At 37.9% G+C, this 26,206-nt stretch overlaps 1 protein-coding gene across 3 annotated transcripts in view; it reads right to left on the minus strand.

The window, feature by feature from the left end:
* Window positions 1-26,206, minus strand: part of ZFYVE28 (zinc finger, FYVE domain containing 28) — an 83,419-nt gene that overhangs the window by 24,470 nt on the left and 32,743 nt on the right. Inside the window, exons 6-8 of one of the 3 annotated variants that reach the window (XM_009328798.1) lie at window positions 24,468-24,569; window positions 15,063-16,374; window positions 12,455-12,484 (exon numbers count right to left, since the gene is read on the minus strand). In XM_009328798.1, coding sequence (XP_009327073.1) covers window positions 12,455-12,484; window positions 15,063-16,374; window positions 24,468-24,569 — 1,444 coding nt within the window. Of the gene's footprint in view, window positions 1-5,278; window positions 5,384-12,454; window positions 12,485-15,009; window positions 16,375-24,467; window positions 24,570-26,206 lie in introns of all 3 variants that reach the window. The other 2 variants (XM_009328796.1, XM_009328797.1) reach the window with 2 other exon arrangements.

Consider the following 26,206-nt stretch of genomic DNA (forward strand, 5'->3'; position numbering starts at 1 on the left):
TAATGACTAAGTTATTTTTCCTTCTCGTATCCTCTTTGAGGCACCGAGTTCTACTGATGAAAAAGCACAGTATAAAACCCGGTTTTGTAAAAAACTGTCCACCCACAAGAACTTGGCTTGGTCTGCGAGATGGGCAAGTAACTGGCTCATGGGTCACACTCAGAGAGTGGTGATCAATGTTTTTTACTCAGGCTGGCAGCCTGTCACAAGTGGGGTCCCCCCAGGGTGGTCTGCGAGAAGGGCAGGAAACTGGCTCACGGGTCACACTCAGAGTGGTGATCAATAGTTTTTACTCAGGCTGGCAGCCTGTCACAAGTGGGGTCCCCCCAGGGATCAATACTGGGCCCCATGCTCTTCAACATCATCATAAATGATCTGGGCGATGGGACTGAGAGCACCATCACCAAGTTTGCTAATGACACCAAACGGGGTGGTGAGGTGGGCGCGTCAGAAGGGAAAGCCATCTCACAGACAGACCTGGACAGGCTGGAAGAGTGAGCTAGCAAGAGCAGAATGGAGTTTAACAGAGACAAGTGCAGGGTCCTGCAGCTGGGACGACACAACCAAAGAGCCCAGTGCAGGCTGGGATCTGTGTGGCTGGGGAGCTGCCTTGCTGAAAGGGACCCGGGGGTCCTGGTGGACAACAACTGAACAGGAGTCAGCAGTGTGCCGCTGCAGCAACGAAGGCAAATCGGATCCTGGGTTGCACCCACAGGGGCATTACCAGCAGAGATAAGAGACATGATCATCCCACTCTACCAAGCGCTTGTCAGGCCACACCTGGAGTACTGTGTCCAGTTCTGGTCTCCACAACTCAAGAAAAGACACAGACAGCCTGGAGAGGGTCCAAAGGAGGGCCATGAAGATGATGGAGAACCTGTCCTACAAGAACGAGTTAAATCTTTTCTCCCTGGAGAAGAGAAGGCTCAGGGGGTCCTCATCACTATTCCAGTATGTAAAGGGTGGCTACAAAGAGGACAGAGGCTCTCTCTTCACAAGGAGCCACATGGGGAGGACAAGTTGCACCAGGAAAGGTTCCATCTTGATATAAGAAAGAAAGATTTTACAGTAAGAACAATCAATCTCTGGAACAACCTCCCCAAGGATGCGGTACAGTGCCCATCGCTGGAGGTTTTCATGGTCTGATTGGACAGGGTGCTAGAAAATCTCATCTAGGCTCCCTTTCCCACGACAGGTTGTACCAGATGACCTTTTGAGGTCCCTTCCAACCCGGGCTATTCTATGAACTGACTGGCAAGGTAGCTTCAGTCTCCTGCAAAACACCCTGTATTTCCTGAAGCAGGTAATCAAAATTTCATCTCATTTATAAACTGTGATAACCTTCCCTGCCTTGTTTCACATGTATGTTTATACTAATAGAGATATATTCAAAATATGCAATAAAGTAAGCAATATCCTTCAACTATATCCAGCAAGCCAGCGACATTGGGCTCTGCCCACATGTACGCAAATACAGATATTCTAACAGAAACAGCCAGATAAATATCCTGCTCTAATTGCTGGCAGGCTCTTGCTGTTTTGGCATAGACTTGAGTCACAATACATTTCAGATACCTCCTTTTACAGACTGTAAATAACATTGGCTAAAACTTCACCACCAATTTTTGTAAATGCCTAAAACTGTAGAAAAATATACAAAGCACCAATATTTAAGCCACAATGACACATCTAAAAAAAAAAAGTAACTGCTGACCAGGGAAGGCATCTATTGTATCAGTAGGGTTAGTTTTAGAAGTTATTTTTTTAAAGTTATCATTTATTGGCTCATCATAACTTTAAAATGAAGAAGTAGGCTTTACCATGTACTCTAGGCAGGCAAATGCTTGAATACAGATTCATCAGTATTTCTTCCTCCCTTGCACTGTCTTACACCAATGAGGCTTAAAATCAACTAATTGTAACTACCTTGTTGTTCTGTTGTCTCACTTATTTTTCCTCATCATTCCCAAAACAACAGTTTTCTTGTTGTTTTCTGTCTCCAGTCTTCCAAAGAACTTAGGTTCATTCTTGGCTTTAAGCATATCAAGTCATCTCATTCTTTTAGCATAAGAAAGGCCTTCACTTAAGTTTCCACTCATATTAATGGCTGTATCAGGATCTTGCCCAATAATTCTAATGCACTTCCCTGCTGCAGTTATAAACATCTCATCTTCACTCAAGTCAGCAGTATTATGACTCACAGTCACACTGATGTAACAAAAAAATTCTGCATGCTCCTGCAAGTCTGCATAAAACCACAGTTTCTCTGAAACCTTCTGAAATACATGGAATACATTCATTCTTTGCTGACTACTGATATAGGTACCTTAAGTCTGGATACTGCTTAATGAACATTTTGCAAAAAAATCACCTTCTGAACTGGGCTGAACATTTAACTTCTTGGCCATCAGATTTTTGAGACTAGAAGTAGGAACCTTCTACACAGATTGGGTACCAATGAAATAATCAACTTTTCCTTAGCAAAACTATTTGAGAAGCCCTCTGTACCTTTTTTTCAATTTGTGCTCCGGAAGCCTTGAGCAAGGTTTTAAAATGTTTTTCAAATTACTGTGTGAGCACAGTCAGTAATCAAAGTATGCAATCACAGTTCTGATTTAAGACTGAAAATCTTTGGCCCAATTCAACAAATTACACGCTTAACTGACATTTCCACTTTTCTCCATTGACTAAACAGGGAACCTACAGCAGCAAAACTCCTAATTTAAGTATATCAGTTTGGTGCCTAAAATTAGGTGGGATGAATATAAGCTCAAAAAATTACACAGCACTGGCTGATGATGGAAGAAGTCTAAGGCAGTAAATCACAGGCTGATTTGAAGTAGCCTTTAACAGGTCCTAAATGGTTCCTACAGTCCTAACAGCTTTTTCCTCCCAGTAAAAACCAAAATGGCAAACAATGACCCATGGGTTGAATGGTGCTCTGGGATCTAAGGAGTGGGAATTTTCTCCCCAGCTCTCCATTTGGAAAACAATAAATGTATACATATATAGAATTCCACATATACAATACTTCATTGTTTCAAATTCACTCAATCTATACTATTAAGCACACCAGTAGTTCATTCAACACTCTCTGTTATTCTGGCTAAGCTGATTTTGCTACCAGAGCAGAATTGTTTGAAAGCACTTGGGTATTTCCAAAACACACCGCAATCTGACAACACGACTTTCAGCCTCAGTATTGGTTATCTAACAGCACAAAGGAATTGTTTATGATTCACGGGAGGTTAAAAGGCCAAATAAATGCATTTCAAGAATTCTATGTTTAGCTAATTATTTTTCAGAAAAAATTGCCAATGTTACATTTAAATTTCTAATTGTTGTTAAGTGAAATCAGCAAGAAATTAAGTACATTAAAATGGCATATTTCAGAGGAAAAACAGAACCATAAAAACACAATTTAGGTTGTATTTTGGATATGCATATGACATCAGGGAGAACTTAGTTATTTCAGAAAAGAACATTTTGTAGAGATTGTCTTTGCAAGGAACATGCTTGTTGTAGTAAACAAATGATACAACTCTAGAGAAGTTGTTTAATAGCCTAATAAAATTCTTTTGGTAATATAAGATAAAAGAACAGGGGAGCCCCTTAAAAATAACATTCTAAAATATAATACAAACAGAGTTCTGAATATTACATTTCTATGCACACAGATCTAGGAACATATTACTGTGAAGCAGTCAGACTTCTGAGCTTTTTTTTTAATTTTATTAAATTAAGTTGTTAAAAGGAATTTAAACTTTTTTAAAATTAAGTATTTCCAAAGGGGAAATTCCTATCAGTATAGTCAAGCAGGCACTTAGCTATTTTTTTTATCAGACCATAAACTACAATAGCTAGATCTCCAGTAATATCAGATACATAAAAACAGGCAACTTAGATTTCTTGCATGACACCCAGGGATGATACAACACTATAGTTCAGTGGACAAAAGCACAGATGCACATGGACAAATACTGCCTTATAAATCAAACTTCAAGCAAAACAAAATTTGAAAAAAGGGAAAAGACAGATCTAATTTACCCAAGCATCAATACAGTGGTAACTACAATACTAACATACAAAGGCAGTACAGTAAGGCCTTGAAAAGAGGTGGTGCACCCAATGAAGACTTACTCTCACTGCTCCGGTTATTCCTGAAGAATAACTGAGGTTACTTCTATTGTCCATTCAGACAGCCCTGTGTGAAACAGTCTCTTTGATGTATACAGTATTTACAAGAGGGCAACTGTTGCATGCAGGTAAATTGGGTTTTCTTTGAAGAACAGTCGAAAGGAAATGTATTTCAAAACTAAAACCATGAAAAATAGTTTTAGTTGCATCTTTCTGCCCCTATTTTAAAAATATGGAACTCAAAAAAATTGAGCCTGAAGATGTGCACATCCTAAAAAAAATACATATTATTGTATGTACTATTTCCTCTATCATTGCTAGAAAAGACCTTTTAACCCTCTCTTTCTATCCCCAAACCTAGACAAAATTGGGAATTCCTGAAGTTCAAATGAAGTGCTGGATAAAGATAAATAGATGAAAAAGGGAGGACAAGAAGCAGTGGAAGATGATCTACCTCGACGGAGCTAGTGGTATTCCAATCTGCCTGTACCAGAGTAATAATGTTATTGCATACAATGTATGCAATACATCACATACATGTATGTTATGCATACCCTAAAAAAAGCAAAGAACTCACATTTCTGCTTTAGTAACATTTTTCTGCCCTGAACTTTTTTCCTCTATTACTCTCATTAAGTGCTCTGAACAGAACTAATTAAAGTTAAGACTCTCATGCAGTTTCAGAAGATGAGAATATAAACTAGTATTCTTACCAATTTTGGCCAACACCACTGTGGAAGTTAAGTTATTGTTAACTGGAATGCTCCCATCATTTTACTAAGCGAAACAAAATGGAAAAAAATTATGTTCTAGAAAGCCAAGACCTAGCTAAGACAAACATTTGGTACTTTTCAAGCTAAAATCTGAAGTCTCTCTTAAGAAATGCTATACGGACAAATGAAAGGAAGATCATGGACATATATAATTCATTGTTGTATGCATTAGAGCTTTTCTGTAAATAGTTCCCCCTCAACGGCCACAGCACCGAAGAAAACTGCTAGGAAAAAAAAGCGCACCTGCTGTTCAAAAGGAAGAATACTCAGAAGTGTTGCTGTCACTTGATTGTTAATTCAATGAAAATTTTTAACCGAGCATAACCCAATACCATTCGTCAAATCTGACTGCGAAGTGATGTTATTACCTCAGAGCGTATATGCTGGAGAGACTACATGTAGTGACAGAAACACTCTCATAGTCACTGCTGGAGATGGAGCTGAGAGGGGAATCACGTAAGCCATCCTGAGAACTGAAAAAACATACGGAAACAAAATGAACTGCTGAAGCGAACAAAGGTAAAAAAACAGAGCACTGTGATAACTCATGGCTTGTCATGGATTATACAGAAGTAAGAGTAAACTGGCAAATTTTTTGCTCTTCAGAAAATGATACAAACCTATTCTGTTTTCTTCCCAAAAGGACAGACAATTTGGCAAAGTCAGGAGGCACACATTTCAAAAATCTTCAATTTAGTTCATGTCATACAGTTAAAACATTCAGGAAAGAACCGAGGATCTTACATTTTCATAGGGTCCAGAGGGAATAGCATGCCCACACTGCTAAGTGTGGTTTAATGTTATAACAAAGACATAACAAAACTGAAAGTTCATAAAGTCACTGTGTGTTTCAGGCCAAGACACCCTAAACAATAAGCTTCAAGAACTTCTGAATATCATGACAAGTTTGATGCAAGTTTCCTTCCAACGGGAAGGAAAAAGTCTGACAAAGCAGAAAGCTGACTCTTCAGTGAAGGAGATGAATGTAATACCCCTACCCCTAAACTTGCTCAGTCCCTCTAACTGCCATATATGTACCTCAAATTTTGTGCTTTAACCCAACCAGATGAGTAGGAAGGAGCAGTCCCATGGCAAACCACTGACACTTCATTAGAGGAAATCCACTAGCTACGAAGTAAAAGGATATGAATAATTTAAATGAATGGTACACAACTTGTCTCTGGCATCCCTGGGCTAATGAAAAGCCTTTAAATAACCCATCATTTTAGATCTTACATCATATTATCAACATAAACTAGAATTAGAAGATTAAGGAGAGTTTCATAAGCACTGCAGAACTATCTTGGAAAGACCAATTTTTTTTTTCGGTAACAATTTACTGCTCAGCTACTGGAAATTCCACAAGCTGAAAAGATTAAATTATACTAGATCTTGAGCAGAGGTATCAAAAAGGCTCTAGGCAGTGCAGAAGAATCCTTCGAGCCTGCTTAACTCAAATGTTCAGTCAACAGAAATCTTTGACAATGCAGAGAGAAACCTAAGAAATATCTTTAGTTAAAAGAGATGTAATTATATAGGTCAGGATTATTTTACCTTACTTCTCCACAATTACTAGCAGATTTTTTTAATGCTCTTTTGATTTGTAGGCATATGCGGGGCACATACTCAAACCAGCTATGTTCCAAATTCTTTTCTTCTACCAAATTTACTATTGTAGCTATTTTTGCAGCTAGAAATCTGGAATAATGCTTAAGGGGAAATTTTTCAAAGCAGTGTACAGAAGGTATGTGCTCTAATCCCACCAAGAAATAATAGGATTTGTTTGCATACCTCCCACTAATAGCTTGGAAAACGTACCCCTCATGTTCCTCCCTTCTGATCGCCAATTTGAAAATAAATCCCAAGTGTACTATGCTTTAGTTGAAAGGAGAGCCGTCACAATTGGAAAATAATTTTATCAAACTTGAACAAAGATCTATTTAACTTTCATTCGTTTTATATAATTTCCCTTGCTAATTCTGCTTATTATGAAGAGATACATGCATTTAAACAAAGGCTTACTCTTTCATAGCTAGTCACCTTTACCCGTCCAATCTTACAGTATGGTCATGCTACTAAAACATACTTTTACTGTTTTATGGCAGCTAAATGATATTAAAAAACCATTAGCATGTGATTTCACAGCATGATTAAGCCGGAGAAGCTGTCTTGCAAAGATGGAATGTATTATTCAGAATAAAGTAATCTTTGAACAGCAGAATAGGAAACAAGAACAACTAGCAAACTCAGCACCTTCTATTCTCTCTCTCTCCTCCCTGCCATTTCCAGATTTTTCCAGTGTAACAATCCTGCCAGGTGATATGGGTAGTAACACTTTTTCTGAAAGATGTCAGTTTGCTGTCCTTCAGTGCTTTCTGTGAAGCTCTGCCTGATATATTTGAAATCCAATCAAAATATCTCTCTTGAGTAGATAATATTTATTGTCAACATTGTCCCAAGTCACAGAATCACTTTTCCTATCCTGAGCTAACTTTGTGGAGTGGACAGTCCAAGCCAGAAGGCAAAATGATAAAGAAGGCACAAAGTGCTAGACCTTGATAGTAAGTAAACCTGATGAGTAACCTCAGAACATAATGGCACATGACCAGCTTACCAGATTATCAAAGATCTCAATGCCATCGTTATTTCATCTTCATGGATGTTTCTCTGATAAGCTTACAAGCCTCATCTCATACCTCTTCTCCGTACTTTTTTTCCCCCTCATTTGAATCCTCTCTCACCTTTAACCAGTCCCTATTAGCATAACTTTTTCTCATCAGCTCCACTATCTCACCTCTTTTTAAGCCTTGTCTTAAGACTACCATTCTAACCTGCTTCATAAATGCCTTCATTTTCCACTACTCCATCTTTTACTTGGTGCAGAAACCTGGCCATGCTGAGCCATCCACTGATTTCAGGATTAGATACCCATCTGGTCAGTCATCATTTCGCAACGTAAACTGCTTGGACATACTTGACACAAGCCATGCTCACAGAGGTTAGTTTGTTGTAGTAAAGAATGTGCAGTTTTGACAATTACTATGCATAAACATTTTTCTCACTCCTGTGTACCAATACAGATGGATTTTTTTGTACCAGAAATAATATTTATTATTTACAATGCTTATTTCTGGTTCATATTCAGGCTGTAACTCCTCAGATAAGGAATTCTGTGTTTATTTAGTACCAAGAAATGGAATCCAATAATAACTCTATTTTATACCTTCTCAGTGTTATACTAAATAGCTCCCCCCCCCCTAAAAACCAACAACAACAAAAAAAAAAGAATCCTGATATACTCACTGCATTCCTTCTCAGTACACACAGATTCAGGATACCTCTTTGTAGAATTATCTTCTCATTAGTGTCTGCCTGAAGATTCGCTCAGCTTTTCTAAGGTGCTGGTAGATCCTGAGGTGAATTGACCTGCTTTACCCAACTCATGATTCCTGTTATCAGCTGATGGTAGCTCGGCACACGTGTTCATTAGCACAATTATAAGAAGAGACAGTATCTGCATACAGACACATTCTGTAGCTGTTAGCAGCTAACCCTTTCTTCCCACACCAGCCCACAGGCGACCTGAACTTCACTGCATCTCATGCTCATTTGAAACTAATGCCATGTTGGATTGGGATTCATAGGACTGTTTAAACTGTGTAAGGTAGCAAAAGTTTGTTTCATTTGTGAGGTCTTAAAGACCTACAGTGCTATTTTAAAAATTACATTCTAGCATGGGATAAAACCACCATCTGTGCTCATCAAAACAGAATTATTCAGCACTTCTGATAAAAATATAGAATAAAGATTCGAGGCAACAGACCAAAGTCACATGGGGTTACGTGGTTGCCTCTTTTCATGGAACACTGGCAGACTGAACTAAAGAACCATTTATTTAAAGCTGTTGGCCTTTTTTTGGTAACTATTCTAAGCAGAAAAACAAATTGGAAGCCACCTTTATCCTGACTTGTGTGCTCTTTTCTACTGGAATGTGTTTCCAGCATCTTACGTTTAATTAAACCTCTCGCTGTTTCACAGGATGGTTTCTTCATGAATTTTATTATTTGAATTACAATTATATTCCATGTTACATTAGCTAATTGGCACAGATCTCTTCTCTGTCTATCTCACACAATGTGAGAGCTAACTCTAAAGCCTCATGTGTCAGCTACACCAAATCCACTCAAATAAGTGGCTTTTAAAACTGTTTTACCTACTATACTCATTTCAGGAATCTGTACCCTGAGAGTTAATACAGTTCACTGTTGCTGCATTTGATATATGGACCTAGTAAAAGGGAAGCTGGTACAAAACACTGACACCTTTTATTTGCAGGCTAAAGCTTCATAACAGCAGTCACGTTATCGGATACAACACAGAATCAGTGTTCAACAGACAAGGTCAAACACTGCCACTTTTAATTTGAGACTTGTATTGTTAAAAAGAAGGGGAGGAGGGATTGAAAAAATTCGTTTATACTGAATCTGAATTTGGCCAGTTGCACAAAGAAAAGAAACAGAATACCAGAAGGGGAACAGAGAAATTTAAATCAACAGCCAGATAAAGGATTGCTTAAGGGAAGTTTTGCTGTTGGGAAGGCTGATAGCAGTTGATTTGGAACAAAGTATTTCCTTCTTGCTGGTGAGAAGTTTTCTTACTCCTGAATAGCTACTTAAAAGACTAATCAATACAAGACACTAAGCAGACTTGTTTTTATTTATGTGAACATGAACAGCTGTCCATTAATTTTTATGGAAAAGGCAACTTTGTCATGTAAAGACACACACAATTTCCTTTCGTCTTACTATGATGGGAATATTATTGGGAAAGCATGAATTTAAGACAAGTTAATTTGCATTGCAATATCAATTAATCTAGTTTTGATAAAGGAGCACTTGTAGAATCAAATGCTATAAACTAAAAGACAAGCTAGAAAGGTAACTTGTGTGGATTTGTCTTTTTTTTAAATGTAAATGCTAGCCGTCCCAAAAATACAAATGCTTCTTTTCCATGCCTTTATAAAAGGTGGAATGACTTATCTTAAAGTTGCTGTACTGAAAATGTGCACACGTCACATGTTGCTAAGGAGTGATCAAAATAAAATACAGGCAGAAAAATCAAAATTAGAAGCCAGCTGTATAAAACAGGTGTTCATCTTTTTACAAAGTCATTCTAATATGCTGAGGAAATAAAATTTTAAATAGATTACAATATACACAATTTTAGACTACAGAATTGCAACACTAAGAAATGGGACAACTTGAATACCAAGGTGGAGAAGAATAAATTATTCATCTTATTCTAGAATTGCAATACAGATCAGCAAACAGCAAAACATACTCTTCCAAGGATGCCTCATTCCTCCTCCTTACACTGCAAAAGTATACGGCAAAATATTCTGTTTTTTAAGCCCCCACAAATAAACGCTAACAGCGCCAGCATCTAACAGCCGATGGACACAGCTAGAGCTTGCAGAAAGCGTGAAGAACTCTTTGCTATAAATTTCAGCTCCTTTTGCCAATCCTCAGGTGCACTGTAAGAGGCTCCATCAAGAGAACAGTCACCAAATAAATTAAGATCAAGGCAAATGGCAAAAAAATTGTATAATTTAAGCTAGACAGAATAGACCTGCAGGGGAAAGGAGAGGAACTATGCTTAAGAATAATTTTTTATATCAGAACTGTTGCAAGGTCAAGTATGTAGATAAACAAACACTCAACTGAACCAGGTATTTAAGACTAAAACATGAAAACATATTGTGTGACAATATGAAACAAGCTGCCAAACTTCATAAAACATGTAGAAGAATTAGCAGTTTTACAAGGACTCTTCGGCTCTAGAAAGAACAGAAAGCCAAGTATTTCCAAAACACCAAAATAAACATGATCTTCACTCTTTGTAATTTTCTTTCCCCTTGGATAAAGCAGGCAGAATACTATGACAGAATAAGCATTTTAAGATCTGTATAGCTTGCTTCCGGTTGAAAAAGAAGTAGTACTAGATACAGATCTAAAGCTTGGTTTTGGTGTTAACTTATGTCCTTTTTTACCCCAAAACACCAAATGCTGCTTTGTCATAGTTTTATCATCTTCTGTACTTATTCTGACATTATTTCCTCCCTTTAACAGTTTGTTTTGCTACATGACAGTCTTTACTTACCACATTGTCCCTGCAGCAGACCAGATACTGACTACATCTTTGCTTTTCTTGTATTTGCATCTCATTAATGCTGCTGCTCAAGACTCTGCGTGCCCTTTGTGTTCTATGTCTTTGAGATACTTACAAGCAAATAATGGAGAAAGACATAACATCAGCTATGACGTAAAAACCGAAGTAGTAAAGACATCTCAATACCCAAATCTTTAGTAGAAGAATATTTAATCTGTATTTTAAACTCCACTGATATTGAGGCTAGATAGAGAAGCCTGAAATCCAGGTATTTCAGACTTAAAGGATTAATTACAGTAAACCTGACCAGATCATTGAAAGTATACCTATAAATAATATCATATTGCATAGTATAAGAACTGGTTTACTAAAATAAACAGTTTGTGTCACAACATACACATTTGACAGCTGCTTGATTCAGACAAGGGAAAGAAAATTTTCTTCTCCTAGTTGATGACTTACTAGAAAGTAAATACATTTATCAGTTTGATGAATGAGCATATCCTGCAGCTATTCCACGTATATTAGATAGCTTATTGTTCTAGCTAATGGGTCCATCATTCTGAAAATAATCTACTGTCTCCAACATTTCCCCTACGGTTAAGTTGGCATTCACAAGCATGTAATAGGAAGCAGTCACAGAAGCCTAATGTGATCTTCCAATTTAAAAATACCATTGAAAAGCAGTGATTAGTCACCGCCCAGGCAGCATGAGTAAGAAAAGGTCCACAAAGTTCTGTTTTGAAACTGAATTCTCTTCTTCCGATAACATGACTAGTGATTCAGAAGCAAAAACCAAATCTATATATAGATAGATATATGAGAAAAATAAGATCTAATAAAATTCTAATAAAATTAGAAAAAACTAAGGATCTACACGCACAGAATTTTTTAATCTAGGCCTCAGTAGATCCCCAGCATCTCTGCCTCTCACAGGATACACTGAAGGAGTTAATACCAGAACATTTCCAAATAAAGGAGCAACAATCTAGTAACAAAATACTTCCATCCTTATTTCTCCACTTCTGCAAAGATGGAATATTTGCCAATTAGTAACAGATGCACTGTAGTCTCAATAACAAATAGAGAGAATTAGATGTAATCAAAGTAACTGTGGAAGAGGCTATGGTGAAAACAGACAAAACCCACTAACTTGTTAACGAAATATTCAAAAATATGCACCCAAGAGTTTTAGGAGAACTTCCGTGATGCCTGGAGTTTAAATGTTGCAGTCTCTAAAAATAAAAAGGACTCCAAGGGGATTCAAACAACTTTAGTTCTGTGAGCCTGATGTTCATACCAAGTAACTTAACAGAATATATCCAAAGCTCAAATAGGTAGACAATAATCGGAAGATCAGCCTAGGAAGAAGTAACATGGCTTCTGCAGAGGGAACCTCTTGGGAGCTCTCTGAAGGGGTCAAGAAGCTTGTGAAGAATGGTGATTGAGCTGGCAGCCTCCGGATTTCCAAATAGGTTCTGTCAAAATACCTCAACTAAAGGTTTTTAAGAAAACTAAGGAGCTATAGCATAAGAGGAAGGGACCCAAAATGGATAAATAATTCTTAACCATAAATAGGGAGGAGCTGTTAAACAACCACTTCTCAGAAGAGCGGGATGTCACCACTGAAGTTCTTTAGGACCCTGGAGGTTTTGTTTTCACATACGATCTGCAAAAATGGGAAGAGCAATGAGGTCTGAAAGGTTGCTACTGGTGCAAAATTATTCAGGGTAATAATAACAAGAGCAGACTGAAGAACTGCACAGGGTCTTAAAGTCTGGATAACAGCTAATCAAATGGCAAGATGAGATTCAACTGGTAAACACAGGGAGAACGGTTTTAGCATCAGATATAGAATGACAGCCTCTGAGCCCACAAGCAGGATCTCGGGGCTTTGGCAGACAACTTCAAAAAAACATCAGCTCACCACTTGGCAAAAAAACCGAAGTGAAATATTGGGAGCCATTGGAAAAACAACAGCAAATAATCATGCCACTGTGCAAATCCATGGTTTGCTCGTATCTAGAGTAACTGTAGTTCTGATTCACTTACCGCTAAGAGGAAATAGTGTAATTGAAAAAGGTGTAGTGAAAGACAAAGGGAATTATCAAAGCTCTGGACAACTTCTGATCAAGTAGGCTGTGACTTTTCCAACCTGAAAAAGTAACCACGTAGGCAAAGCGTGACTGAGGTCTACGAAAATCACAACCGGCGCAGAGAGACCAGGCAGGATCTAGGAGCCGTTCAATGATGCTGTTAGGAGCCAGGTCCAGAGGAAACAAAAGGACACAGAGGAACACGGACCTACAGAACTCTGTAGAAGGACAATTCTCATACAAAGTTTTTACACAATATTAACGGAGGCCAGACAGGTATGTGGAACAGAGGTTATTACATACACAAACCATGGGATGCTGAAAAAAGCTTATATATGTAATTTTATATATAATTTTTTTATATATATTACTCAGAATATTTTGCAGACTTGTTCTCACAAATTTCATTTAATATCCTACCCAAGGCAAAAATTAGTAGACAAATTGTCTGAGTTTTGTAAACAATGTATGATTTATCAGGACACTAATTAAACATACAGTAATTACTTTTAAGCAATATTCCACCTGAAATGTTGCAAAAGCATGAAATGTCAAAGGGATTTGTGAATTACTTCTTAAAATGAAGTCCATTCAGAAACCCTGTTGTAAGGCCTTGAATACGATCATACTTGCAAACCTAAGATTACAAATTCTCAGAATAACAAGATAAAACTACCTTCTCAAAAGTTGAGTTTTGTGCACGCTAAGTTGTGTTTTAACTGTAAGAAGAATTAACTCCAGCACAAAGAACTCTTGATTCTATTTCCACAACCAGTAAAATATTTCATAATTCAATTGGTATGTGATTAAACAAATGTTTATTTCTGCAGCCTTTATACCGTGGTAATGCTTCATGGTTCAAGCTATGCCCACTGCATTATCCTGAACTCTATACACATATAACAAAGAGAGATCCTGCATCACACACACTATCTCCACAGTAAAGACATAGTAAGGCACAAAGGAAGAAAGCTGTCACAAATACAGAAAACAACAATAGCTTATATTTAATTTCTTCCCTCTGCTTTATGATACTAATACTTCAGGAAACTGAAGACATTGCTCACTACAAAAGAGGTTATCCTCTAAATAGTAAACCAAAATAAAGCCTGGTTTCCTACTGATGTGTGTGGGATCCCTAAGGTCTAATCAAAGTTGAGCTGAAGCATAGCATTTTCTTCAACACAACTTATGGTCTCTCCCTGTTATCTAATTTCTTATTGTCATTAAGTACGTAGAACCTTAATCCATGACTTCTATTCTTCTATCAGTTTTGGTTGAAATAGTCCAATATGTTTAAAAGCTGCTTCTGCACTCTATTAGGCTCCTTCAGCACACAGACATTCACAAATACACTCGTGCCCACAGGCAACCTAGAGCAGATCAACCCCATTTCTCCCAAATGAAGCTAAGGTAAGATGTGTTTAGATCCCAATTTAATCCCATGCATTGATGCAGAAGTTAACTTTAGTATCTGCCAGACACACTTTTCCTGCAAAACAGCAGAGTACAACAGAGGTAACGTCCAGGTAATGTTTAGCAGCTATGCACCCTTTGTTACATTAAACTGGTTAAGATTAGTGTACTGATTTCAATAATATAGAGACATTATATGATTGAAATTCAGGTGTTCTCCAAATGTTTTCCAAAAAAGCTGATGAAGTCCAATGTAAAGCTACTTGCATTAAAAAAAAAAGTATATTGAAAAATTCCTTAATCCTGCAACACACCATTTTCTTTAAAATCAACTTTAATTATACACCAATCACTAAAGTACAAGGCTATAGAAATTTATTTACATGCAAGTTACTACCAAAACATAAAGTTGCTCTTACCTTGAACTAGATCTTGACTTTACATCTTCCTTTGCTGCCCTTTCACTACTAACATCTTCATTGTTGTCCTGTTTTTTCTCACATAGTTGTTTTCTCTTCTCCCACTTCTTCTGCTGGTTTGAGATGCTTTCTGCTTCTCCTTGTGAGTCATTTTCTGCTCCTACCTGTGAACCTGAGGAATGTGCCAGGCACTTAGAGGAGATTGGCAGTTTTTGCTCTTCTCTACCAAAGTCTCCTTCTGCTAACAAAGCAGAAGTTTCAGGTTTTAATGTTTCCTGTGCAGGGACTGAATTGTCCAAGTTACCTACATGGTCCATTTCCTTAGACTTTACTAACGTGTATGAAGCATTTACAACACCTCCTGCAGAATGTTTAGTCTTTAAACCTTCAACACTGTCCTCCCTGCTGTCTTCACAGCTGCCACAACACACACAGGAATTAATTAGACAGTTTGTGGCAGCTATACTGAGTTTATGGGATTCATCCTCCTCCTCATTTGCTAATGGATTAGCAGATCCAGGAACACAACTACTAGCTGCTTCTGGAGTTGTTACTGGGGATTCTGAGCTACAGGGAGATTTAGGATTGAATATTACAGTAGCAGATATTTTCATTCCCCCTGTCCTGTGAGCTATCACTTCTGCCATTTCTGCATCATCAGCATACGCATCCCAGCCATTGAGGTATAACTGTGAGTCTGGACCTTCTAGACAGCTGCATGAATTCTGAACTGAGATGCCAGACATCTGTTTGCTATCTTCAATATTGTTATTATTGCTTAAGTCACTTTCAGCATCTTTTAAAAGCAAAGTTTCCTCTGTCTGATGGCCGTTCTCATACAGCAAAGCGTCTCTATATTGCAGATTCTGTTTTGAATTGTGGCAAGGGTTATTCACCCAAGCAAGAGTATCACTTACTGAATCCAACCCAGCAAGAGCTTCTCCTGCTCCATCTAGATCATCCATAAAAAACACTCTGTCCTCTTCATCAGTTAAATTGTCAAGATGGTGTCTTGTTGGTGAAGCTTCTGTGCTAGGACTATTTCTTAGGCTAGGTCTGTGAGCTGGAGACTGACAGATGCTTGGAGGGGAAAGCAGAGAAGACATTTCATCTCCGACTCTGTGTACCATCCTATTCAGCTGTTCCAGCTCCTGTTCATCATACTGCATAGAACAAGCCAGCTCAGCCTCTGTGTTTTCAGCTTTTGCTGAAAGCTCCGTAGCAGGCAAAGTCGCAGTTATGCCTGGTGTAATGACAGAGGGTACTTCAGGATCTGCTCTGACAGGAAAATCCACATCTTGAGAGATGCAGAGGTTACGTTCCAGTGTGTGCAGTTCATCCTCAGTTAATGTCTGAAGTAGATCCCTGAAAATGAAGGAATACACACATCACTTCGCATTTACAATCATAGGAGGCACTGATGTTACACATTTTAAAAAAGCTTTTACTCTTTAGTACAGAAATCCAGAACTTGGGGGCACAGCGTACTTTCAACTGTGTAACTCAAGGTGCATTTGGCATTCATATTCAGAACACACATGATTGCTGATGCCTGAATTTGAGATTACTCGTGCAAATTCAGGGTACCAAATTTTTTACATCCTTGCAATGAAGCCCCAAAATAAATCAAAATACACCCAGAAATGGATCTTTCCCCCTCCCCATCTACTTACAGTGAAAGTGTTACCCACAATTACATATATTTTGTCATTTTAATTTTTTAATTCACAAATTTGACTTTGATTAGCAAACCAATTTGCCATCCTTCATACTAGATTCTGAAAATTATTCTGCAAGAGTGTACCACAGGAGTTTCACACCATTATATTGTCAGATAAAAAGAATTCATTAAAAACAGTAGTATCACTTATACAGCACTGATGTCTTGGAAGCTTGTTCACTGAAACAGGGGTTGGAAATCTGCTCGCTCCTGCCTCGAACATGTAACTCAGTCATTAGGGAGCTAAGTTTCTGCATGACATTAAGAATCAGGCAGGCGTAAAAGCAAACATGTAGGTATTTACTAAACTATGTTTTCCCCAATGTTATCCCCAATGTTATCAAGTGTCCTCAGTATTGCAGTTTAGGACTATGAGCACCTAAAAACCAAAGTGTTATTTGCAGCTGTTATGTTTAAGTGCTTTATAACTTTAAAACAAATCCATAGACACAGTAGCACTTAGTTTTAGGTCTGAATTTGATTTACACTATGCTTCTCAATTAGAAACCATGTATAAAAATATCCTCTGTCAAGAACTGCTGTCAACATTTTCAAAGACCAGCAAGTGTATTTTAGTATAAATGAATGGATGGGAAAAGCAAGACCTTCTGCTTAAACAGAGGCTAGGAGTCTGTTATTCCTCATGTGTTTAGAAATCATTGGCTAGCAGGTGACATACAGCTGGCATAATAATAATATGCACATATTAAAAGAATTCCCTTAAAGGAGTAACTTCAGTCTAAACAAGAGGACCAAAAAACCCCCAAAGAAATATTCAATACATCTTACATCTTGATTTCTAGTCAATGGCTTGCATTCTTAATTTGTTAACTCAAAGACCAAATGTTTTTCCAAGTACTATCACTAAAAGATCAAATTGCCCAAAAAATACATCACTGGTATCTGACTTGTAAATCAGCTACCCTACAATTTTAAAAAAGATAACAGTTTAGATAAGCACGCTTAAGTCAGAATAAGTATAGAATATACATTTTTATGGTTAGGTACATTCCACAAAATTAACATCTTCATTTAAAAAAAAAAAAAAACCAAACTTCTATATAAGAGTTTTATGACCCTGAAAAAAATTCTAAGCCTACAGAAGTAGTACCTTATAAGAACAATTGCACCATCATATCCTCCCCTTTTCACTTGTTTCTACATTCTCTAATGGATAAGTCAGTATTTCTTTAAATCATTCCATATGCATCTTCGAGTCCGAAGTTTGACAGTTTTTTCAGTCATAAATAAGTAAGAAAGGGAAATGGGCAATCTTTGTTAGACCCACTTACCTAATAAAGCTATAAGTTTTATTAGACTGGCACACTAGAACATTTTAAAAGACCTATACATTCCTTCCTTTTGTCTAAACAGTATATAACGATACCATCTCATTACTCAGATCTTCTATTTAAACAGTAATCAGTGTCTAAGAGATTAAGCATTTTAACATCACCATAAAAACAAACTGACAGAGAATGGTTTAAGTTTTAAGGTCAACATAAAAATAGCTGTATTGTTATTTTTTGAAAGAATTATACCAATATAATCAATAAAAACATAGGATAACGTGATTTTTGCCATGAGACTTTGTATCACGAATTTTCAGTTTGTCAGTTTTTACAGGAATGCTGTGATGTAGGATTTTATAAGCAGAAATAAAGTAATGTGGGATTTTAGAAACAGCTGGTTTTTTAATTTAAAAAAACACAACAAAGAGTAAGCACACAAATACAACAGTGAAGGGTTTAAGCTTGTCTCTCACCTATACAAAGATATTGAAAAACAAAACATATTTCTGGGTCAGGCCAGGGTCCATCAAGTAGAGAAGCCTGTCTCTGATAGTAGGTTCTCAGGAAGAGCAGGACAAGCACACATGAACTCGGCTGAGTTGGACTTGATAATCTTAAAGGTCTTTTCCAACCTAAGCAATTCTATGATTCTATGAGTGCATCCTACTGGCTTCCAGCAGCCTGTAGCTCAGGGATTTCTGAACCAAGGTGGCATCCTTGTGTTCAATAATCCTCAGTGAACTTTTCTTGCATGGATGAAAATGCGCATGTCAGGAACTGATCAACTGCTTAAACATCAGCTACGCTTCTCCATACACCACAGTCATACCCTCTTCTCAAAACACGAGGTAAGAATTAGCAACTTCTACAAATACAGACTATACTAGCAACATTCAAAGGAATTTGCTTTCCATCCAAGTTCATCAGCATAACTGAGAATGAAATGGGCCCAGGGGAAAAAAAAAAACCTCAGATTGAATCCTCTGACTTTCAGCATCTAGTCTGGGGTTTTATTCAGTCTCCAGAACATCGCATAGCAGCACGCGAGATTCCTGGATGTCTGGGTGCCCAGAGTTGCTCTGCTTCCTTTCTGAAGACACAGAGAGCCTGACGGCTCAGACCTATCCGATACATTCACTGTAAAGTCAGTGCTGGAAATACATATTTACTTTACACTGGCTAGCTTCATTGACTTGAATAACAGACTCTTTGTTTCTGCCAATAACACCACCTCAAAATTTAAGAACAATTGTGGGCAGTTTTGAGGATAACTAAGTAAAGCTTGATTAAAAATAAATCAATGAAGTCAGCTGATAGTCCTCGTGTCTTTTTAGGTGAGTCAGATCCATGCTGCCTTGCAAGAGTTGCTGTACATAATCAGTTGGATTACATGTGGAGGTCTGCCAACCCTGTTATTTCAGTAGAGAAATAATCCCACTTTAAATGCAAAGGAAATATGCTCAATTTCCCAATTCAAACACACAAATTTTGCTATTAACAAATACAGCTTGTTCTAAAAGAGGTTCGGACAATTATCTTCACTTCTCTGCATATAAACACCCTAGACTCACTGGGCTGTTTTATATACAAGTTTCCTTGCAAGGTGACAAATGTTTGATCAACAGTTATCTTTTTGATACATTGTTTATTAGATTATAAAGGATTCACTGTCAACTTAGGAATATGGGATATTTAAAATGCCTATGTAGATATTGAGAATAAAATTAATGTCAACCAGTATACGGAAAGAAATGTTAAATCTCAGTACTGAAAGTTTAAAACTAAACATCAGGCATCATTATTAAACCATAAGGTTTAATAAGCTGCAGCTACTTCCACAGTTCATTTCCTTTCTGCTGAAGTGTCTGTAACTCGTCATTGGATCCAAGCAAGGGCTGTGCTCATATGGAAAAAAGAATTTCTCCCTCTGCTTTCGTTATTCAGAAGCCACAGGTAAAGAGATCTTCTGCAATCCACCCTGACAGCAGCAGTGCGCTTCCTTCTCACAGAGGCTTTAGAAAACACTGAATTTAAGAAAGGCACATGTTGAGGTTTCACGTGCTTTTAGTCTTTTTGGCATAGTATCACAGGAAGGCAATCTAGCCTTGAAAACACGAGGAATGTTTTTCTGCCAGTGGCTGTAGTCACTGGCAGAAAAACAAGGCAAGTCCTTAAGATGTATTCTGCTTGTTACAAGCAGTAGTAGAAATTTACTCTGCCTACTGCAAACCCAATAAACATATTTTACTCTATTGCCAATATCCAAGGTGCAGAAATTACTTCTTCAAAGATCTGAGGTCAGATGTCCATTTAAAGGCAAATTTGGCTGAATAGAGGACAGGACCACAAAAACCCAGGTACACTGATCTCTCACATTCTCCAAGCCTGCTTTATTAACTTTGCTCCTATTCGGACTAGAGTTTTAAATTGTCTGTTTTCAGGGAACAGCATCGTTGTTATTGCCAGCCTGTGCTTCAGTTCATGCTCTGAACAGAGCATAAACAGCTGTCTTCACGGAGCTGCCACCATAAGAACATGATGAAGTACGGGAATGCAATTTGCATCCTCCTGCTTTCACAGTGCCGAGCTGAGTTCAGCACGCCAAAGTCCGCAGATCTGCTCTGACACATCAGCGCTGAGAAACCAACACTGATACATAACAAATATCACTGGTACTCCTTTACTGCAAAAGTTTTAAATCAACTCAAAGTTTTAAGCACAGCCATCTTGGAAAAACTAACCAGTTTTCCCCCAATCACTGCGCATACTTTAAAAGCATGAGAGTTTCGCAAGCCCCCCCCATTCTTTAACACACTGACAACTGGTGTACTGCATTTGATTTCTAGTCAGTGATACAGAAGGGTTTCAGTGTACTTAAAATGGTATGAGCCTCTGATTCTGCACCACCTGATCTGCAATCTGCTTGATTCTGCACCACCAAAATCTATAGGGACCCTGCCATCAATTGTAATGGTCCAGAAACAAGCACCAGGCAAGCAGAGGGCTCTGAAAAAAGGGAGTACTGCAAAATCCCAAGTTTGCTCACCTCTGAAAATCTCTGTATAGCAGCCTCAAATGTATATATAGTATAGGTAATATTTTATCACAAGAATGTTCACTGTCAGAGGCATCCAATTAAGTATCTATACCAGATGATATGCTTTGTATACTTACTAGGCAGATTACAGTAGTTTGGCAGAAATGGTTCAAATGTCTTAGTTTAAAAGGAACAGAGATAACACTACTATATAATTACACACTGGTAGATGTATAAAATACCAATGCTGATGTTTTATATCTAAAACAAAAATCAACACAAGCACCTTCCTTAGGTATTAAAACATTCAAAGTCATCATTTGCTGCTCAACCTTACCAAAAATCTAAAAAAGAACCCTTACTGCTTTTGCTCTGAGAGTCTCCACAATCTCTATTGTTTTCAAAGTTGCCAGGCACCAACAGGACACCAAAGATTTTCCTAGCTGATATTTTTCTCTGCTAGTTCTGATTTAATTACGTGGATCCACATAAATACAGACCTTATCATTGCCTTTAACAGGAGGGATGTTTTAGGATAATACAGCTTAAAAATTGCCTGTAATCCTACAAAATCATCAGCTGTATATTTGGTGTTATTCCATGAGTGAAAATATTTAGTTGGCTAAAAAGTTATAGAACTTTATGGAGAAATTTACTGGGATGTGATCATATTCTGCAGTAAGATGTTGTTCTATATTCTTACACAGGCACACAACTGCAACACAAGATGCAACTATTTTAACAGAAGACTACTTGAATCTATTTTCATGCCTTAACTATTGGTGATGGAGACTGGAGAAAGACTCCGGGAAAAACAATGCTCCCTTTGTGCTGGGGATGAGCTCGAATATCTCATTCCATCTTCCCTTGTAGATTTCTGTGAACATTCTCACTGAGTAGGAATTGCAGTCTGATGAGTTAAAAAAAAAATCTGTGATAACATGTCCAGGTTTCAGCAGGGATAGAGTTAATTTCCTTCCTAGTAGCTGGTACAGTGCTGTGTTTGGGATATAGGACAAGAACAAAGTTGATAACGCACCAATGTTTTAGTTGTTCCTAGGTAAGGCTTACACTAGCCAAGGACTTTCTAGTTTCCCATGCTCTACCGACTGAGAAGGCTGGAGGTGCACAAGAAGCTGGGAGGGGGCACAGCCAAACTGGCCAAAGGGACATTCCATACCATGGGACGTCATGCTCAGTACATAAACTGGGGGAAGCTGGCCGGGGGGGCCGCTGCTCGGGGACTGGCTGGGCATCGGTCGGCGGGTGGTGAGCAATTGTACTGTGCATCACTTGCTTTGTGTATTCTTTTATCATTATTATTATTATTTTCCCTTTCTTTTCTGTCCTATTAAACTGTCTTCATCTCAACCCACGAATTCTGCTTCCCCCCCCCGATTCTCTCCCCCATCCCACTGGGGGGAGGCAGGAGGGTGAGCAAATGGCTGTGCAGTGTTTAGCTGCCTGCTGGGTTAAACCACAACGTAACAAAAAATAAAATCTAGACAGCTTAATTACCTTTAAAAGTAATTTAATTATCCTATATGAACTGCACAGTTATTTGTATCTCAGTGTTATTTTCACTCAAAGTATTTTTCATTCAAGAATATTACTAAAGGATCTTTTTGAGCCCAGTTCTTTCAAATATTCAAGTTCCTCGACATTCCTTCAATTCAGAGACTGCCAGAGATAAGATTTCACATTACGTCTTAATTTGCTTAAATTTTTGCTCTGATAGATGCTCTCTCACTAAGAACACTTTGCAAACTTTATCTGCTAGACAACTGAAATCACATTTCTTAATGCTTGCTTGAAGGAATAAATGTAAGTCTTAAAGTATATCAGAACTTTTCCCAAAAAGGAATCTGAAAGAGTCTTTTCGTTTTCTGAAGTTGGCATTGAAAATTGTAGTTATTGAACAAACAAGCATTTTACTAATGTGTTTTCAACCCAAGCATTAAGTTCAGAGTAACTGAAAATTAAATGGACTAAGCAATAAACTGACTTCATTGATTTTCATTTTCCATGTTGTAAAATGTAAGGAGTAAGGGGAAAGTACAGATTATGAGAAGTATATTAGCCTTTAAATATTCTTTTGGCTTTAGTCAGCCAATGGAGTGCTGGTGAAAATCTCTGTGATAGCCATATATTGGGAATAAGGTATTTTAATGTAAACTTCATGGACTTTTTAAGCTTCAGTACCATTAAAGTTTTTTCCCCTCTAACTTCAGTTTTGCTCCTCAGTTCATGTTGTTGTTCTTTACTCAGTGTTTTATAAAACCATAATCACTCAAAAAACCCACCCCCAAACACGTAGATTTGTCAATTCTGAGATTTCAATATGAATGTCACTAATGTACCGAAAAATAAAACTGTATCACTTCTAGACAGAAATACTAGGAAATCTTCAAGGGACGCAAAAGGATGCTGTCTGGATATTCATTAAAAGCTAACTTCAGAAGTAGGTTCCTCCCTGAACCATCCCCGACAGAGCTTGCATTCTCCCTCAGGAGATGCCTCACTTCTAATGCATGAGAGGAGATTAATCTTGATAGACTTATCTATGTGAAATCTATTCTTACATCAAACTGTCATCATGACATACAGGGAAGGCGATTAACAGGTGAAAAATTGCACACAGGAAAGAAAAACGTCTCCCAAGTTGTCTCTAGAGATTTCTAGGAACAAAATTTGCAGTCGATATATAAATTCGAATTTTAAGAAAATAATATGGCTTATGGATTTAGAAAACAGTTTCTTTTAATACCCAAGTAAGACACCTTAAGGGTGAATATAAAGATCCTTTAAAGATACAGCTTGATTTCTCCAATGAAACAGATCAGTCTTCTAAAGACCTCAACTCAGAAAAAATATTTTACTGCCCTTTATACTTAAGTTGAGCCAAAGCCCACATCTCCAATGGTTACCGAGACTGAAGCACTGTGAAAAGAGATATATATAAAATGATCCATCCTGTAAAAACAGATCTACAATATGAAAAACTGATAGTCATTTCTATTAGATTAAGAATTATCTGAGTATTGCATCACAACATACTGAGAAAGTGTAATAAGCCTAGTTAAATGGAAACATTGATGCTAATTAGAAACAGGATCTCCCAAAAATAAACTGCAACTTTAGTATTTCAGGCATCATCCAACCATAAGGAAAATCTGAAATGTAATAAAATGATATTCAGAAAAAAACCCCACTATCACAAAGATATGAAAAGTTCAGAAAACTCCCATGAAATGAAAAATTACGTTTAGTTATTTCATGGGTATATCAGGCAGAAGAGAGGAAAATGCAGTTTACGGTTAAACATAACAAATGCATTTGTGTGTTCTTTTTTAGGCCTCTGATTTTCACTTCAGAAGAGAAGCAGTTACAACCATCTTTTATTACTTGCCTTATTTTTCTTAGCAGAGTGTGAAAAGGTCTGAAGAGTTCAGACATATCTTCTGGTTTATGGTCCAAGTTTAATGGTCCCTCAGAGTAGACAACAAGGCCACTGTAGTTCAAACACATGCACGAACACACAAAAAAGAATTTCATTACACAGAGCAACTACCGAATGAGTCAGAAAAGCAACTGTACCTAAACATTAGAACTACACTCAAGTTACATATTGTTATCTTATTTTTGTCTTATTCACCCACAGTTAGAATTAAATGTTATTTAAAGCAACAGGAAAGAGATCCCCTCCCCTCTGTCCACCCCCCTAAAGCATGGGAGAAAAAGCAATGAAAGCATAAGAGGAAGAACATACATTTACTTCATTGTTGTGGCTGACCCATAAAAAAATAAAACAAGAAACTGATTATCAAGTAAGTTGAGGAAAGTCCGCTGTCTTGAGAGGGACTGCAAATGGCTTTTTCTTTCCAGTCTAAATAATTTCTAGGGAAGATAGTTGACTCTTGAGCTCCTATTTTTCTACCTCTAAGATAAATACAACCTGGTATTAACATGTGGTAAAAAAGAAAACACATCTGCTAAATCACATAAAACACATTTTGATAATGCCGTGCTTCTAAATCAACTCAGCACTTGCAGAAATTTCCCTGGAGAAAGGTTAGTTCATGATCCTGAAAGCCTCTGGGCACTTCACTGCAGATATCTCAATAGTTCCTCCTGACTGAATCACTACTGCCCAAACCTGTCTGTGTGTCAGGGATTAAACAAAATTCACCACCTTCACCATTATCTGCTGCATCATACCACACTGTGGCTGAAAGTGGATTCTACCCACACCAGGCACCACTCTGCTTAAAACTGTTTAATCCTCTGCATACATTGTTTTTGCAGTGGGCTTCTCAAAGGCAAATGGATCATGCGTTCTCACACTCAAGATTACATATTTTAGCCAGACCATTTTGTTTTCCCCTTCCTGCCCTTACCTTGGGTAACAGAGCTGCCTGTATCTCAAAACTCTGTTCCTTTTCTTACACTCAAATTACATGTTGCTTCAGAAAGTATCCAAATCATCCAGAGTAATGGGGACCCTCGGCTGACTAACAAGACTGTTGATGTCCTTTGCTCACCGGCTGTTCACTAGCGAGCACCCTGCGTGACCACAGAAGGCGCTCTCAGACACAGCAGCAAAGCTTATGTCAGAAGTTATATGAATCCCACTGAGGTATTAAGAAGAAGGACCACTTACACTCTGTTTACCACCTGGGAAATATTGCTCTTTTTCCTCTTTATAAACCCATAGTCTGGCTCACGCCCTGGTACCAGGATCGTACCGTGGTCTCCCATCAGGCTGGAAGATGGCCATCAGAAAGTTCCGAATTGTCAAGATAACAGAGGGTCCAACAAATTGGACTAGTAACTAGTAAACTTGATCAACATTGCTTTGGGGACTGGGGTTTTCAGGGCAGGAACAGGGAAAGGGGAGCAGTGGAGAGAGGGAAAAAAAGTTGCTTCTCTTGCAAGTCACCTTTTTTTTTGTGGCTTAAGACAAATTATCCTGTTACCAGGGTTACATACTTTTATGTTTTTCTAAGCTTTCTGAGCTGCAAGAAGCAGGCTGCCATGAAGCGAAGTAGTTATTGCTGACTCATGTACTAGTGTTCTGCCTAAAAAAGTTACTTCTTTGCTGAGTAGAAGCTCGAGGCTGCTCTCACTGAACTCGTAACTGAACAAGTC

This window comes from Pygoscelis adeliae, unplaced genomic scaffold (genome assembly GCF_000699105.1).
Source record: "Pygoscelis adeliae isolate BGI_AS28 unplaced genomic scaffold, ASM69910v1 Scaffold66, whole genome shotgun sequence".
NCBI classification, from domain to species: Eukaryota; Metazoa; Chordata; class Aves; order Sphenisciformes; family Spheniscidae; genus Pygoscelis; species Pygoscelis adeliae.